The sequence below is a fragment of the Tetrao urogallus genome (genome assembly GCF_951394365.1).
Source record: "Tetrao urogallus genome assembly, chromosome: 16".
Taxonomy (NCBI): domain Eukaryota; kingdom Metazoa; phylum Chordata; class Aves; order Galliformes; family Phasianidae; genus Tetrao; species Tetrao urogallus.
The window spans coordinates 4,213,994-4,228,514 of NC_136829.1; the positions used below are offsets into that span (position 1 = coordinate 4,213,994).

Genomic DNA, 14,521 nt, shown 5'->3' on the forward strand with positions numbered 1-14,521 from the left:
CTCTTTTCATTAATCAGAAATAATTCTTAAAATGAAACAAACAAACAACAACAACCAAAAAAAAAAAAAAAAAAATCACTGAGAAGTGGACTCCAGGTCTGTGAGTTGAACCAGAGGCAAAATGCAATCAATGGGAAGCGCCATTCCTCGTGTCAATCCAGGTGGAAGAATTAAGCAGTCTGACATCGATGTGACTACAGTGTAAACATTGCAGATGACTGCAGCGCTGGCCGTCGGCCGGAGCGTGGGTTGCTGGGCTATTCCTACAGTCTAAGTCTCATCTACGTCTGTCTCGTGGTGTATGTAAAGGAATGTTGCTGCTCCCAGCACCCGCAGCCTGTCTGCTTCCATCTGTAAACGCAACCCCATCGGGTCGGCAGCTCCTGCGGCACTGCAGTGCAGATCTGCAGGCAGTGCTGGGAGCTGTTATCCTTTACCGATGGTTCATTCATGGGGCTGAGCTTCAGGCAACCGGTGAGGAGGTTGGGATGGGGCACCGTGGATTTTCCTTCCAAATATTTGAAAGAACAGAAAAATAAATATATATATTTTTAATCTTAGCTTATTTAAAAAGACGGCAGGGCACACGTTTTCATCTCTTCTGATTTCATTTAATTTGCAGATTCTATAATGTAGGATTTGTTGGATGTAACGAAAGTAATGACTCCTCCTTGAAGGGACGCAGAATCTCACGGCTATGCAGATGTTCGATGCTATTCTCCTACTGCCACGAGCTCTGGCCCCTCCTTAGTCTTCAGCATTGGTTCTAAATGCCTCTATGAGGCCTTCTAAAGAGTGGATGAACCCGGAGACACTGCAGATCCCTCCTATAACGAAAATGGCGACGTCAAAGAAGACGTGGTGCCACAAGAGCTTCCTCCACAAGAGCTTGAGGTGGAAAAGACTGGGGAGCAGGAAGCAGAGACCCGCACCCGTGAGGCTCCCAGTGAGACCCATCAAGAGGGCAAAGTGCGGGACGTAGATAGCCATGAGCAGGGTGAACACCACCAGGGCACACCTGAGAGTGAGCCCCCAGGACTTGAGCCGCCCGTCACCTCCGTAGCAGTTGGGGAAGAACGCCCTGTTTCCATCCTGGAAAAGGGATCGCTCCAGGACCTCCACAGCTGCAAAAAACGGCAAGGGGTAGGAGAGCAAGGCTTTGGCCACCAAGAAAATGTTGACCACTGCCCTAATGGTGGATGGCAGGTTGTCTGTGATGACCTCCTTGGTCTCGTCAGCCCAGGTCAGATAGGCGACCAAGGCAAAGAGTCCTTTAAGGATGCAAGCTGCTATGTGCGTCCAGTTCATCATGCAATGGAACTCCTTGGGGTTCTGCATGTTCCCCTCCAGGGAAGGCAGAAAGATCTGGGAGGTGTAGCTGAAGACAATGATGCCAATGGAGATGGGAAACTTCTTCACATCTATGTAGAACTTGACCTTGTCCCACGCCCAGTCGCGTGCCCGGGAGAGGCAGTAGGCGATCACCAAGATGTTGATCACAAAGTGGGCCAACGTGCAGAGCAAGCTGAACTTGGAGACTGCCTTCAGGTTCTTCAAGAACGCGCAAGGCAGGAGAACGGCTGTGGCAATAATGGACCACGACTTCTGGGATACGGGCAGGTTAGGGAAGCTGTTGTACATCAGGTTCCCACTGACCACCACGTAGAGGATGCAGGTCATGACCAGTTCAATGATCTGAGCCACATTCACAATTCTGCCCCCCAGCGTGGGGAAGCGAGGCGCGCAGCACGCGTTTGCTATGTCCACGTAGGAGTCTCTCACCCTGACTATCTCCCCATCCTCATTCTCTTCGTAAAGACAGGCAATAAGGATTTTCCCAGTGTAGCAGCAAACCACCGCGGCGAAAATTATTAAAAAGAGTCCTAGGTATCCACCATGAAGGATAGCATAGGGCAGGCCCAGCACAAACATCCCCTAGAAAGAGACAAAATGGAAACCGTGTTGCTCTCCTGATGGAGGGGCCAGGCAGTGAGCAGGCGCACACCCGCTGCCTCAGCCACATGCAGTGACACCAATGGCACAGCCCACAGCCCCACAGTCACACCGTGTGCTCACGATGACATGCACACCCTTCTCCCTCCAACGTGCCGCCCACTCCGTCACACCTATCACACCTATCACACCTATCACACCTATCACACCTATCACACCCATCACACCCATCACACCCATGCACACACGCAGCATCCGCCCCAGAGCACCCACAGCAAGCAAGCACCAGCTTTTACCCAGATCTCCACCCTGTGTGTTCCCAGCACCCTCCGTGCACCAAGAACCCATCACCCTGCAGTGCCATCCTATCGCGGGGGGGACCAGCACAGACCCCTCCTCAGCCCTCCCATCCCGCATGCTGCCGTGGGGGCCAGCAGAGCAAAGCAATACAGACATTTTGTTTTGAATTTGGGGAAGGGAGATTATTGTTTTCTTTTTTTTTTTTTTTTTTCCCCTCTTTCTCCCATTTTTCTTTTTTTTCCCTATTCCCCCGCTTTCTCTTCTTCTATTTTTTTTTCTCCTTTTTTCCATTCTTTTTCTGCCGAAGGGTGTTGCACCCCGTCACTGCTGAAGGGGACGAGGGCTGAGCCCGGGGATGGGAACGGGGCTGGGATCGGGGCTCGCGTCCCGGCGCGGGTGGCAGCGGGTGCCCGGCCGTACCTGGATGGCGTTGGTGACGTTCCAGCCCGCCTCCCACGCCGTGATCTTGGGCTTGCCCTGCCCGGACAGCTCGGAACAGACCCCCGCGTCCTTGGAGGCGGAGGGCGGCAGCGGCCCGGTGCCGTCCCGCTGGTAATGGATGTCCCCCTCCAGGGGCTGCTCGCCGCCCTCCTCACCGCCTTCGGACTTGAGGATGTCCATCTGCAGCCCCTGCCGGTGCTCCATGTCCAGGTCGTCGCAGTGAGCGAAGCCCACCGCCTCCTCGTCGGTGGCCGCCTGGAAGCCCATCCTGGCGAACATGCCGCTCATCTTCGCCTGGGACTTGTTGGACACCGAGGTGGCCACGTTGGACAGCTTGCTGCGGAGGAGCGTGGCCATGGCGGCTGTCGGGCTCGGAGGGCCGTGGAGACGCAGAGACCCGACGGGGCGGGCGGGCGGCGAGGCGGAGGCCGAGACCTCGGCGCCGGGAGAAGGGCGACGGCAGCGGCGGCTGCGGGAAGCTCTGCCGAGCCGCTACCTCCGCTCCCGAGCGCAGGGCGAACGGCTGCGCTGCAGGCTGCCCTGGGGCATGCCACCGCTGCGGGAAGCCGCGGGCCCTCCCGCCCCGCTCCGCGCCGCTCCGCTCCTTTCCGCCGGTCCCTCCCGGACGGCGGCTGTCGCCGAGCTGCGGTGGTCACAGGTCTGCGGCTGTCAGCAACCGACGGCTGTCAGCGGGCGGCCGGCGCAAACCCCTGGCGGAGAGAGCCGCGTCTCCATCGCAGTGCGCCCACCTCGCGGAGAGAAGAGAGGGGAGAGGATTGCTGCATTTCTGGGGGAGGTACCAGCGGCCCCGGCCAAGCCCAGCCTCCCCCCCCCGGCACGGTGACACCCACGCCCGCCGGGTCCCGCCAGCAACGCCGCAGCGCGGCTCCCCCCGGCCCCGCAGCCCCCCGCAGCCCCCCGCAGCCCTCCGCAACCCCTGACCCGCAGCCCAGCAGCCCCGCTCCTAGCCCCTTCCCCCCGCGAACCGAGCAGCAGAGGGAATACGGCCCCACTGAAGGGGCGGACAGACGGCTCTCGACAGATTCTCAACGAATTTCGCCTCCTCGCAGCCCCTCCCTTGTCTTTTTTCCACCCAAAACCCCTCGCACCCCCATCGGAGCCCTGAGGCAGCGGGACAAGCACCGCTTCGGGAACGCAGCGGCGGCACCGACGGCTGCGGTCCCGCTCTGCTCCGCTCCGCGCCCGGGCTTCGCTCAGCCCCGCACCGCTCCGCGGGCGGCACCGGGGCGTTCCTCGGGCTCCGCTCCGTCTCGCGGAGCCATTTCCCATTTTTCCTCATAAAAATTCATTTTTCCGTTCTGCTCCCCTGAACACACATACTTATATTGAACAGAAAAGCCTTCCGCGAGTTTTCTTTGTTTAATTGTCCCCGAGGTGCGCAGCCCGCACTGCACATATCGGCCACGGCAGATCCGTGCGGGGAGGCGCGGGGGGAGCGACGGCATTTGGGGTTCGGGGCCGGTGGGAAACAGCAGCGCTGCGGCACTGCGTAGGGATCGCCGAGGTTTTGTGGATCGGGAGAAGAAAAAAAAATAAAAAAAATAAAAATAGACGTTCCCGAAGTGGAGGTGGGGGGGAGCGCCTGTTTGGTTCGCTGCTTTTCGGAGGTTACAACGAGCATTTCTGTTTTACTACAGACAACGGAAAACACAACGCTGAATGATTTCCTGATGCCGTTCTTTGGGATGAGAAGGAGGGGGCAGAGGGGAGGGCTGCGGTTGGGGTGCGGTGGGAGCTTCCAGAAAACGCCTCAAATACCGCCGCCCCCGACCCCCCCTTATTTATTTTATTTCATTCATTTATTTATTTATTTTCCTTCTGACGGAAGCAGGAGGGGAATTAGGTGCAAAGCGGATGAAATGCGTCAAAAAGAGCCGTCGCCGCAGCGGGGCTGCGCCTCACGGGGGTCTTTCGGTCGCCGTTACCCTCCGGGCCAGACCCCAATGGGAATCGCGCTGCGCCGGGGCGGGGATTAACACAAATCAGTGCACAAATAGGTCGAGAAACAAAGAAAAAGAAAAAGAAAAAAACAAAAAACAAAAAACAGGAAAAGCCGAACCATCAGACTGCGCAGATGAACACCTCGGCGTTCATGCGGAGATTTTTAGAACATTTTCGTTATTATTGTTATGATTTCTCACGTAACCTGCGATGAGTTCACTGCAAAAGATGCGAAGGAGATCGATGTTCGGGGGCCGCAGAGGGCGTCAGGGACGAAACAACGAAAATTCGCCCAACTCGCGGCGTGCTGCGGGGACATTGGGGCATTTCCCCCCTCCTCCCCACCTCTCGCCCCGCAGAGCCCCGGCCCTGCACCGCTGAGGCCCCGCACGGTGCGGAGCTGCGGTGTGCGTCGGGCTCGGGAAACCTTTTTAGAAACATCATTAAAACAATGACGATCATCATCATTATTAAAAACACCGAAAAACGTCCACGGAGCCTGAAAAACCCCGGTCCAGTGGGGGACAAACGTGTCCCAAGGCAGCGCCGGCCCGAGGGCTGGCTTCTAGGCGGGGGCGCGGGGCTTTGTGCCGCTGTTGGATACAGCGGTACCCCCACAAACGCCTCACAGCCCCGGCGTACACGTGCCGAGACACGGAGATAAACGGGGGGGTGAGGGGTGCCGGCGGGCTCAACGCTGCGGGCACAGGAGGGATGCGGGCCGCCGGGGCTCTTCTTCGACTCCGAAATTCCCCCCCGCTTCTGGGGCATCTCTGAGCCCCCCCCCCACACACACACCCTCCCCCCGCCCCGTGGGAACCGCAGCCAGGGCAGCCCCGATCGCTGCCTCGCGTCCGAAGGTGGGAGAAGGAGATTTTGTTCGGCTGCTCCTGGAAATAAAAATCGCCCCGAACTTCTGCCGGCGGCTGAAAATAGGGATAGAACGCAGCGAAAGGAGGGGAAATAAAAAAAGAAAAAGGAAGGAAAAGGAGGAGAGAGGCAGAGGAAGAGAAGAAAAGGAGAGGTACGGAGAGATGGAGAGGAGGCATTTACCTCTGCTGCTCGCAGCGCGCTGCTCCGCCGGGAGTGGGACTGGGAGGAATGGGTACGTGGGATGGGGAGATGCGGGGATGGGGGAATGGAAGGATGCGGGGATGGAGGATGCGGGGATGAGGGTGCGGGGCTGCAGCCGCGTCCCTCCTGTGCCCCCCTAATTCCTATTTAACCCAAGCAAGATCGCGGAGCCAAACCTTACCCAAAGGTTAGCGGGTCTCGGGGGAGCGTTTGAGCCGCAAATCTCAGATGGAGCTAAAAGCAGCACAGCAACGAGCTGCAGCCCCTGCTCTGCGGCTGCCGGGCGCTCCCTCTGCCTGGCGCTGGGGGCTTCGAGCGTCGTTCCCCCCGCAGAAGGGAGGGGTGTGGGGTCCCGGCACCGCTCGAGGAGCAGCCCCGGGGGAGCAGCCCGCCCGGACCCCCCGGCTGCAGGTGCAGATGGAGGAGAGACGCTGCCTTATCTGCACAGAACAGGCTCAGGGGTTGGGGCTGGGATTTCTGATTAACAAAGTGAAGGGAAAAGAGCTCCTCGTGCTTAAAAATCGTTTGAGGGAGGCAGGAAAGGCTGAGCTTAAGCAGGCTGTGCTTCTGCAGCCCTCGCTGCCAGCCCCTCTCCGAGCTGCAGCTGCGGGGCACCATGGCAGCGCAATTACCCGGGCCAGGAGGGGCTGCTCCCCGGGCCAGGCCCCCGCACCTCAAAGCATTTCATTCCTATGGCTTTCAGTGAGATGCGCTCTTCCTCAAACACAGCACATGCAAACCACGTCTGAAAATGAAATACAGCCATAAGAAAGAAAGGGATCGAAAGCAACCCCTGCATGCTCAGCCTCGCCCCGCAGCCCACGTAGGTCCTGGGTGCAGCGCCCCGATCCCCGCACACATCCTTTCCTCGTGGCACAGAACTCCATAGAAACCCCCAAGAGCAGCTGCTGGGCGTCTCAGCACTGCAAGGAGAAGGCCAGGGGGAGGAACTTCACCCTACCAAAGCCCTCCTCGGCCGCATCCCCTCCCAGACCCACCCGTGTGTCCTTAGCAAAGCAATGGCCGCAGCCCGACGCGCTCCCCTCGCCCGCAGCCGTCGCCCCCAGCTCCGCTCACTCCTCGCCCCGTCCTCCCGCAGCGCTGACAGCATAATGAAGAGCGGCACGGTGCGACTATAAAAAGGCAATTAGACAAACTGCTGGATGGGGACCAGCTCTCGTGACCTACTTAATAGCTCGGGGACTTTCGGGAGGATAGGGAAGGAAAAGCAGCGGTGGCTGTGAGGTGGTGGGGAGGGAGAGAGGATGCTTCAGCACAGCGCCCTGAGCCTCCAAGCAGCCCTGTGGCACCGAGAGAACAGCTCTGCCCCACGTTGCTCCCTCCTGACCCGGCCATCAGCACTCATGTCCACGATGGGTGATTCCTCCTCGTTTAATCGTTCGTTTGTGTTTTTTCTTTAACTGAATGCAAAATGGCTGCCTAAATTGGAGAGATGTCAAACAAAGAGATGAGGGGCCGGGATATGGGCATCACCAGTGAGCACGGCTTGGGACTGTGCCCAGGGGAGAATTCACCTGAACAATCCATGAAAACAAAATAAAGGCTCCTTTAGACTTTACTCAGCAAGACTCCAAGCTCACTATTTACAGAATAAATACAGACCTGCTTCTGATCTGTACTGTGGGAGGTGGCTGTGCAGGGATTTCTGTGATTTGCACATCCCAGCCCAGCCCCGATCAGCAGTCACATCTACAGACCAAACACTTGCTATCATCTGACCACAACACCTCCTCAACAATGCTTCCGATTAATTGGAATTAAATCTAGCCCAGGGTTTGCCTTTATTGCTGTCATGAAAACGAAGTGAAAGTCCTTGGTTACCTGCAGTGTCGAATTCCCACAAACTGTATTGTTCCCATGAGCTTAACTGCATTTCCATTGACAAAACAGGTAAACTTCATCACTGTCAAATTCAATACGTGTGTGTGAGCTGAAGGGTTTCGTAGGAACCGACTAGGATCCAGGAGAAGCATCCCTCATGCGTGCCAAGATTTTCATTTCAATTTTCATGCACAAAGCACTTCTCCTCTACAGCTGTAGAGTCAGAGCTGCTTTCCAGAAGAAATGAACACTCTCCCTGCTCCCAGATCAGCTGTTTTCCCCCGGCATGAAGTTAAGCTCTCTTGGGGATTTTATTTCCTGGTCATTTTACACAAATCAGGGCTCAGTCACGTGCTCAGTGTGTGCTTTATTTGCTTTATTTTTTTAATTCATATTATTTTAGACCTGTGCAGCTGAGCAGAGCACGGCTCTAGCAGCCTTTTGCCTTTGGGGCTCAATGTCAGCAGGGTCCACCCCCCACCCGCTCGCTTTCCCTCTCCATTTCATGCCCGCTGCTGCAATAGGCACAGCAAGCACACAGCGCAGTGCCCTCAGCTCCCGCAGCACCTCCAGCACACTGGGAACATGCAGCCCCCTGCTCTGATATTGCTGGCGGCTCAGCCGAGGGCACCAAGGGACAGCAGCGGGCACAAGCTTCTGTGCTTTCCCTTAGCAGGACCTCGCTTGGGGTTTTGGGATGGCACAGGGTGCACCAAAGCCATGCAGGGAGTGGTGGTGAATTGCGGCTCTGAGCACAGCTCTGCACCCCCTGCTGTTTCCAGATCTGCAGTCTCTGTGTGCTGATGCCATGAGTTCTGTCCTGCTAGAGGCCAAAAATACAGCCACGTAAAGGATGCAGCCAGCATTATAAGGCACCGTGCAAAGGCACTGTGGTGTCTAAGGAAAAGCAAGGAGCAAAACATGATGCAACACTGCTGAGTGCAGAGGTGAGGCTAGCGGGCTTCCAGCAGCCAAAACGGGGCTCAGCACACAGCAGAACCAGCCTGCCTGCATCTGACTGGGGATAAATACAGGGAATATAGCTACATGTCCAACTCAAGCAGTAGAGAACCACCTATTTCCTTCACGGCATGGAGAAATGAGCAGTTTGGAGCCTTCACCCATTGCTGCACGCCCGCACAGCAGAGCAGCACGCCGTACTGCAGGCTGCTGATTCCCTGCTGATTCTGGGTGCACTCACAGGGCTCACAGCTTAGAGCCCACTTGGAGCCTTTCTGTAGAAATTCTAAAACACTCCGACCTGGAAAGTTCTTCTATCAGTGTTTCAGATCAGGATCGCAGGGCCGGCATGGGCAGCTGTGTCCTCACTCAGGTTTGGGGAGGTGGGCCCACCTCTCCTCTGCCCAGAGCTGCAGTTCAGCACTGTGTTGTGTGCAGACATTCAGGTCTACATCACCGGGACAAAAAGGGCTGAACCCCAAGGCTGATTCCTTTCTAAATGCCCTTGTCTTCCAGCCTGAAAACCATCATCATCATCATCATCTTGTGGGATATATTTTTATTCTCTTCTCTCTCACACTGACTCTTTTACCATTGCAAACCCCCAGCCCCCAGCCCAGCAAAGATTCCAGCAAAACAGTGACCACACAGCGCCCTGCAGTGCTCCCCCTGCACCAAAGCAGCATTTCTGCTCTTCTCCCAGCTTCACTGGAAGGCAGGAGGCAGCCATTCGCTCCACACTCCAGAGCCACTCCTTTAGCCATATTTATGACTTTTCAGTCATTTATAACTTGGTTTAGACCTCTGGAAGTGCATTCTGGAATATTCATTTCTCGGGGGAACCCTAAGCAGGCACAAAACCCTGAAACTTGGAAGAGAAGACAGCAGTTCATAACCTCGGAGTGTTACTATTAAAAGGACAGTTCTCATAGTAAACCTTCAGGCACCATAACAGTATCTTCTTTTAATAGAAAAGTGCTTCTTAAGCAATTTAGCTAATTTGATTTATAAAAAAAAAAAAGAAAGAAAGAAATTTGGAGAGCATAAAAATCTCAGAAAAAAAAGCCAGCAGGGAAGGTAAATGTGTGATTAGCTCCCCTGCACACACGTAAATTAAGGCTGGGATAAATTAGCAGTGAGACTGAAAGCTACTGCCACTTCTGGAGCACCTGAAAACAGAGCACTGCGAGCTTGAAGGTGAGGATGTGCCAAGTGAGTGCCAAGTGAACTTTGTTCCTGTGCTGAAATGCTCCATCTTAGGATTGAGGTATTCATTAAATTGCATTGGGGCAGGCTCTCTCCCTCCCAGGCTGGCTGTGAGGGAAAGGTTCTGCCCCAGAGGGCGGTGGGCATGGCACAGAACAGGGAGTACTGGGACACAGCTCACAGCCATCGGGTTTGGGTGGTCACACGTGGAGCAGGGGGTTGGACCCCGTGATCTTTGTGAGTCTCTCCTGTCTTGGGACATTTTGTGGTTCTGTGATTCAAAGACCCTCAGGACGTGTTCCCCTCCCGCAGCCACTTTCCCACCCCAGGTGTCACTCATGACATCCCTGCTCCCAACCTGAGGGGCACTGCTAAGGCAGACAGGTGGAGGACAACATGAATTGACTCCAACAGGCAACCACAGACGGGTCTGAAGCTGCTGGATCTGACAAATTGACATTAAAATATCCTTACCTTCCTTCATTTCTCCAGATTGACTCAGACTGAGACTCTGTTCAAGGACTCCTGCTCACTGTGACTTTGCAAGTCCCTGTGTCCCACACAAGCCATAGGAGAAGCACCAGCTCTTGCTCTGAGTAAAACCTAGGGCTGGTTCAGATCGTCACCCATGGTTCCTCAGTTTTGTTTGTACTCATCGGTAAATATTTTTTTAGGTAAGTCAACCTTTATAACATTTTTTTCCATTAACTCTGCCTATTAAAAACAACCCAGAAGAAAAATAAGATGGTCACTGTGAAACCATCTCTGAAAGCAAGTGAACAGAGATTGTCAGAGGTGATGGCAACCCAAATAGGAGCATTGCTTTGGGAAGAAACTTCTGGAAGGCCCGGCTGCGAGCAGGCCAGTGCTGCAACCAAGTCATGTTTGCTGCTGGAGCTCAGGTGGTGCCCTCAGAGGTGTCCATGGAGCCGTCACCGGTGCCGAAAGAGGGGAAATGAGCCAATAATTGGCTAATCAGCGGCCTCTTACTTTTTAAATGAACCTGTAGGATTTCCCCCGATGCCCTCCCTCTCCTGTCCTCAAGCTCATCTTTCACTCTGTCATGCAATTCCCCGCTGGCCAGCCGCAGCCTGCCGCGCTCCCTTCCCATTACACACATGGCTGAGCCGAGGACGAAAGGGCCCCCGGATTCCAGCGAGAAGGTAATTAATTGACTTTCCACTCTCGTTGCTATGCGGCAAAGGTGGAAGCTGCAGCAGCCACAGTTCATTTCTAATCCTGGAAGATTGCTCATGAATGGCATCATTATGAAGACAGTCAGCTGCCAATGGGGATGCCGACTCGAACTGGGGTGCTTGAGGGACAGGAGGGATGCAGTGAGGAGCCAGGAGCTGTGGTGACACGTGTCCTTCTAACCCAGCTGCTTGTGTCAGGGGTACCATCACTTCCCAAGGCGGTGGGTAAACCCAGAGTGATTCTCACCCTGTCCAGCTCCAATGAGTGCCACCCCCTGCATGACAGCAGCACATTGCATCCACGGGCAGGCCAGGACAGCTGCCTACAGCAAAGCAATAGCACACGCTACCAACGTTTGTTAAGGGGTCATTTCTCAGCTCAAAACATCAAAAAGCATTCTCTGTAGTAGTGATGGGACAGCCCAAGATGTTAAAATTTCACTTCTAGACTTGCACGGAAAACAAATCTGTCCCCAGCAGCAGTGATGGATGACTGTACAAAAATAAACCAATTTTGGTGCCGAAAAAACTATTAACCCAGGGAACGTTTTCCTTTTGAGCTTTGTAAAGTTTACAGTAAATCTGAATACGAGGGCAACTGTTTCAGAATTTGTACAAAAGAACTTCCTATTCTTGGAGAGCTATGCATTGTGACTTGTTTTGCAAACACCTTTGCAACTCTGTTTTAATGGTGGCAAGCCCATCCACGGTGCCCAGTCTTCCACATTCGCTGTGCATCTCGGGCTGACCCCATATTGCCATTGAAGCCCTTTAAGCATAATAATTACTTCCTAGATTTAAAGAGGTTTGATAAGGGAGGTTTCTTATGGAGGCAAGGCAGGTGCCAGCAGACCCAGTGGTCTCTCAGCTGTGCAGGGAGGGCATGTCTCATTGGGACAGATGGGGCTCAAAGCCCGTGTGGGCACATCCATCCACATAAGAGCCTCTCCCTGTGCTGGAACTCAGGGAATTCACAGGATTCCTGCAGCAGTCAGCTGCTGCTCATTGACTTCTCACTTCCCTGCAGTGTGATGCCTGCAGCCCGCCAGGGCCTGATGTGCTATTTGCCTGAGAAGGTCAGAGGCAGAGCAAATATTTGCACTTCTTACATCTCATCCAAGGCTTTATAAGAATTCAAGTTGTATCTTATGAACAAAATCTGTATTTCTTTCTCTCTCTTTGTTTTCCTTTCCCCAGTTCCTTGTTATTCTTGGGTAGCTTCTTCTGATTTTCAGTGAGCGACAAATTCATTCTGCCAGTGTGAGAACACACACAAACAAGATTTGCCAGGCTCCAACCCCATGTCCTAGTGACAGCACTGAAAAGCATTATTTTAACCTCATATTTCCAAGTGGATGCATCAGCCTCAGATTTTAGTCCTATAGTACTATATGTACATGTAGTAGCTTATGTGGCCTGGAATACAAGGCAGCCTGTTTCAGAAGATGACACAGCTACCCACGGAGCAGGGGAGCACACCAAGGCTTCAGCAGCCATAGAAGCACAGGGCTGGAGCCAGGAGCCATTCACCACAGTCCCAGAGGATCACAGCACAGGCACTGCATGCACAGAGCTGCTGCCGTGCCTCAGCACCAGGAGCAGAAGCATGCAGCCTGGTCAGGGCAGAGTCATTTTCACCTTCCTGAAATCTTTACAGAGCCTAAAATCAACACCTTCCACTATTCCCTGAGCAGTGTGAATGACCTTATTCACCCCGATGTGGTGTTTACTCTGAAACCTAATGAAGGTGACTTGCTAACAGCTGTTTCTCTGAGATCCTCACAGCCCACGTGCTGCACAACCAGTGCTAGGCAGCAGTGAGGTGTGCAGCAGTAACAGAATCCCATGAAGATATTTTCAGATGTTCCCATCTGCCCTCTGCATCACCACAGATGAAGGATTTCTGCTTGCGTCGTCAACAGCATTAAATATATTTACCTTCATAATAGCTGTGCTTCCCTCTTGTCCCCCCCAGCAGTTAGCTGTCAGAGATGGGAACGCAGCTCCGAGGTGGGCTCTAGAGAGACACTGAGTAAAATCCAAAGCTGCATTTAACACCTCACACCGATTTCATCAGCTCTGGATTTACAGCCCACTATAACGTGAGGTTGTGAAGTGGGCAGGCACTCTGCTGCAGAGCACTGCTTTGGAAGAAACAACCTTATTGCCTGAGCTGTAACGAAATGGATTGTCCTTCAAAAGGGGAAGTTGACAAAATGTACGGGTATGCCCTGTACCAACAAGAGACTGCTATATGTATAAATACAGTGAATACTCCTTTTTACTTTTCCCCAGGGAAAGAGTTGTTCCTCTCTCCTCTGGGTTCCTTCTGGAGCACTGATCTGCTGCTGGGCAGGAGCTGCAGCCACTCATCCACATCCATCCACGTGCACCCTGGTGGCTCTTTGTTCAGAGAATCCTATCACTCTTCTGGGGCCAATAACGCAGAGCAGCAAGCTGACACTCACCCCTTTCAGAGCCGTAGAGCTGAGCAGATTCAGAGCACCAAACCTAAGACATTTTGCTGTGCTGTTGATATGCTGCACAGGCATTGTGGGGCCGGAGCGCCGAACACTGTGCACACACAGAGCAGGGGGTGTGATGATGTAAGATAGCGAGCCCAAAGCAGCAGGAGGCAATGAGGAATTATTCCTTGCCTTATCTCCTCTGCTCAGAGCACGTCACTGCTCCTGCCATTCCCAACACACGTCCCTGAGGATGCATCTGCCAGCACTGGCACCCGATAAGGGACGCTCCACCACCCTTGTACCCTTGTACAGCTCCTTTCCTTACACGCTTTGCACAGCCACGACGGTTCTTCTGCATTCCTTAGATCTAAGGAGATTTGGAAGAAAGCACATGCAAATTAATTCTAATTAAAATGCACGTATTGGCTGCTGGTGTCATGGCACTGAGGAGGCCAGGCACAGAGTCCTGATATTTGCACGCTGCAGTGTAAAGTGCAAGGTTATGCTGAATGCTGCATGGTGCTCAGCGGGAAGAAATGCCATAGTTATCCCAGAAGAAAATCTGTCTGCACAGAAAATCGAGCCTCTTTCCCTCCCTGTTTCCTCCTGCCCTGTATTTTAACACCAGGATTGAGTCTGTATGAAGGCACCTGGAGATGCTCCATGTAGCATGGGAGCTGCTGCTTTCTGCCCTACCTGCAGCATACACTCGGCCTGAATGCAGTCTTTGGCTTCCTCCTATAACAGTGTTATGTTGTAAATAAGAAGCAGAGCATTCTGAGGCATTATAGCCTCTTCCTCTGCACACTCCTACAGCCAGAGTGAGCTCTGTCACCACTGACTCAAACCACAAAACCAAAAAAGATGGACAGCTTACAGCTACACTGTGCTAAAGGTATACCCTATGCACATAAAGGCATCGAAATATTTACCTACTCACCCAAGTTTATTAGGAATAAGCTTAAAAAAGGCCCCACAATGGGGGTCTGGCACAGAAATCCCACCCAGCCCAGGGTGAAGCTGTGACACTGGGACGAGCTGGAGGTGCAGGTGTCAGTCAGAAGCCCACAGGCAGGGCAGTGCCCACCGTGGAACAGGGGGCACTGTCTGCCCTGCAGA

General features: G+C 53.9%; 1 protein-coding gene across 1 annotated transcript; it reads right to left on the reverse strand.

The window, feature by feature from the left end:
* Positions 1 to 747: 747 nt before the first annotated feature.
* Positions 748 to 3,051, reverse strand: SLC32A1 (solute carrier family 32 member 1; the record flags this gene model as incomplete). Its single annotated transcript, XM_079543531.1, has 2 exons — positions 748 to 1,935; positions 2,674 to 3,051. 2 exons carry the CDS (start codon positions 3,049 to 3,051, stop codon positions 748 to 750), a joined length of 1,566 nt encoding a protein of 521 aa, XP_079399657.1.
* Positions 3,052 to 14,521: the final 11,470 nt, after the last annotated feature.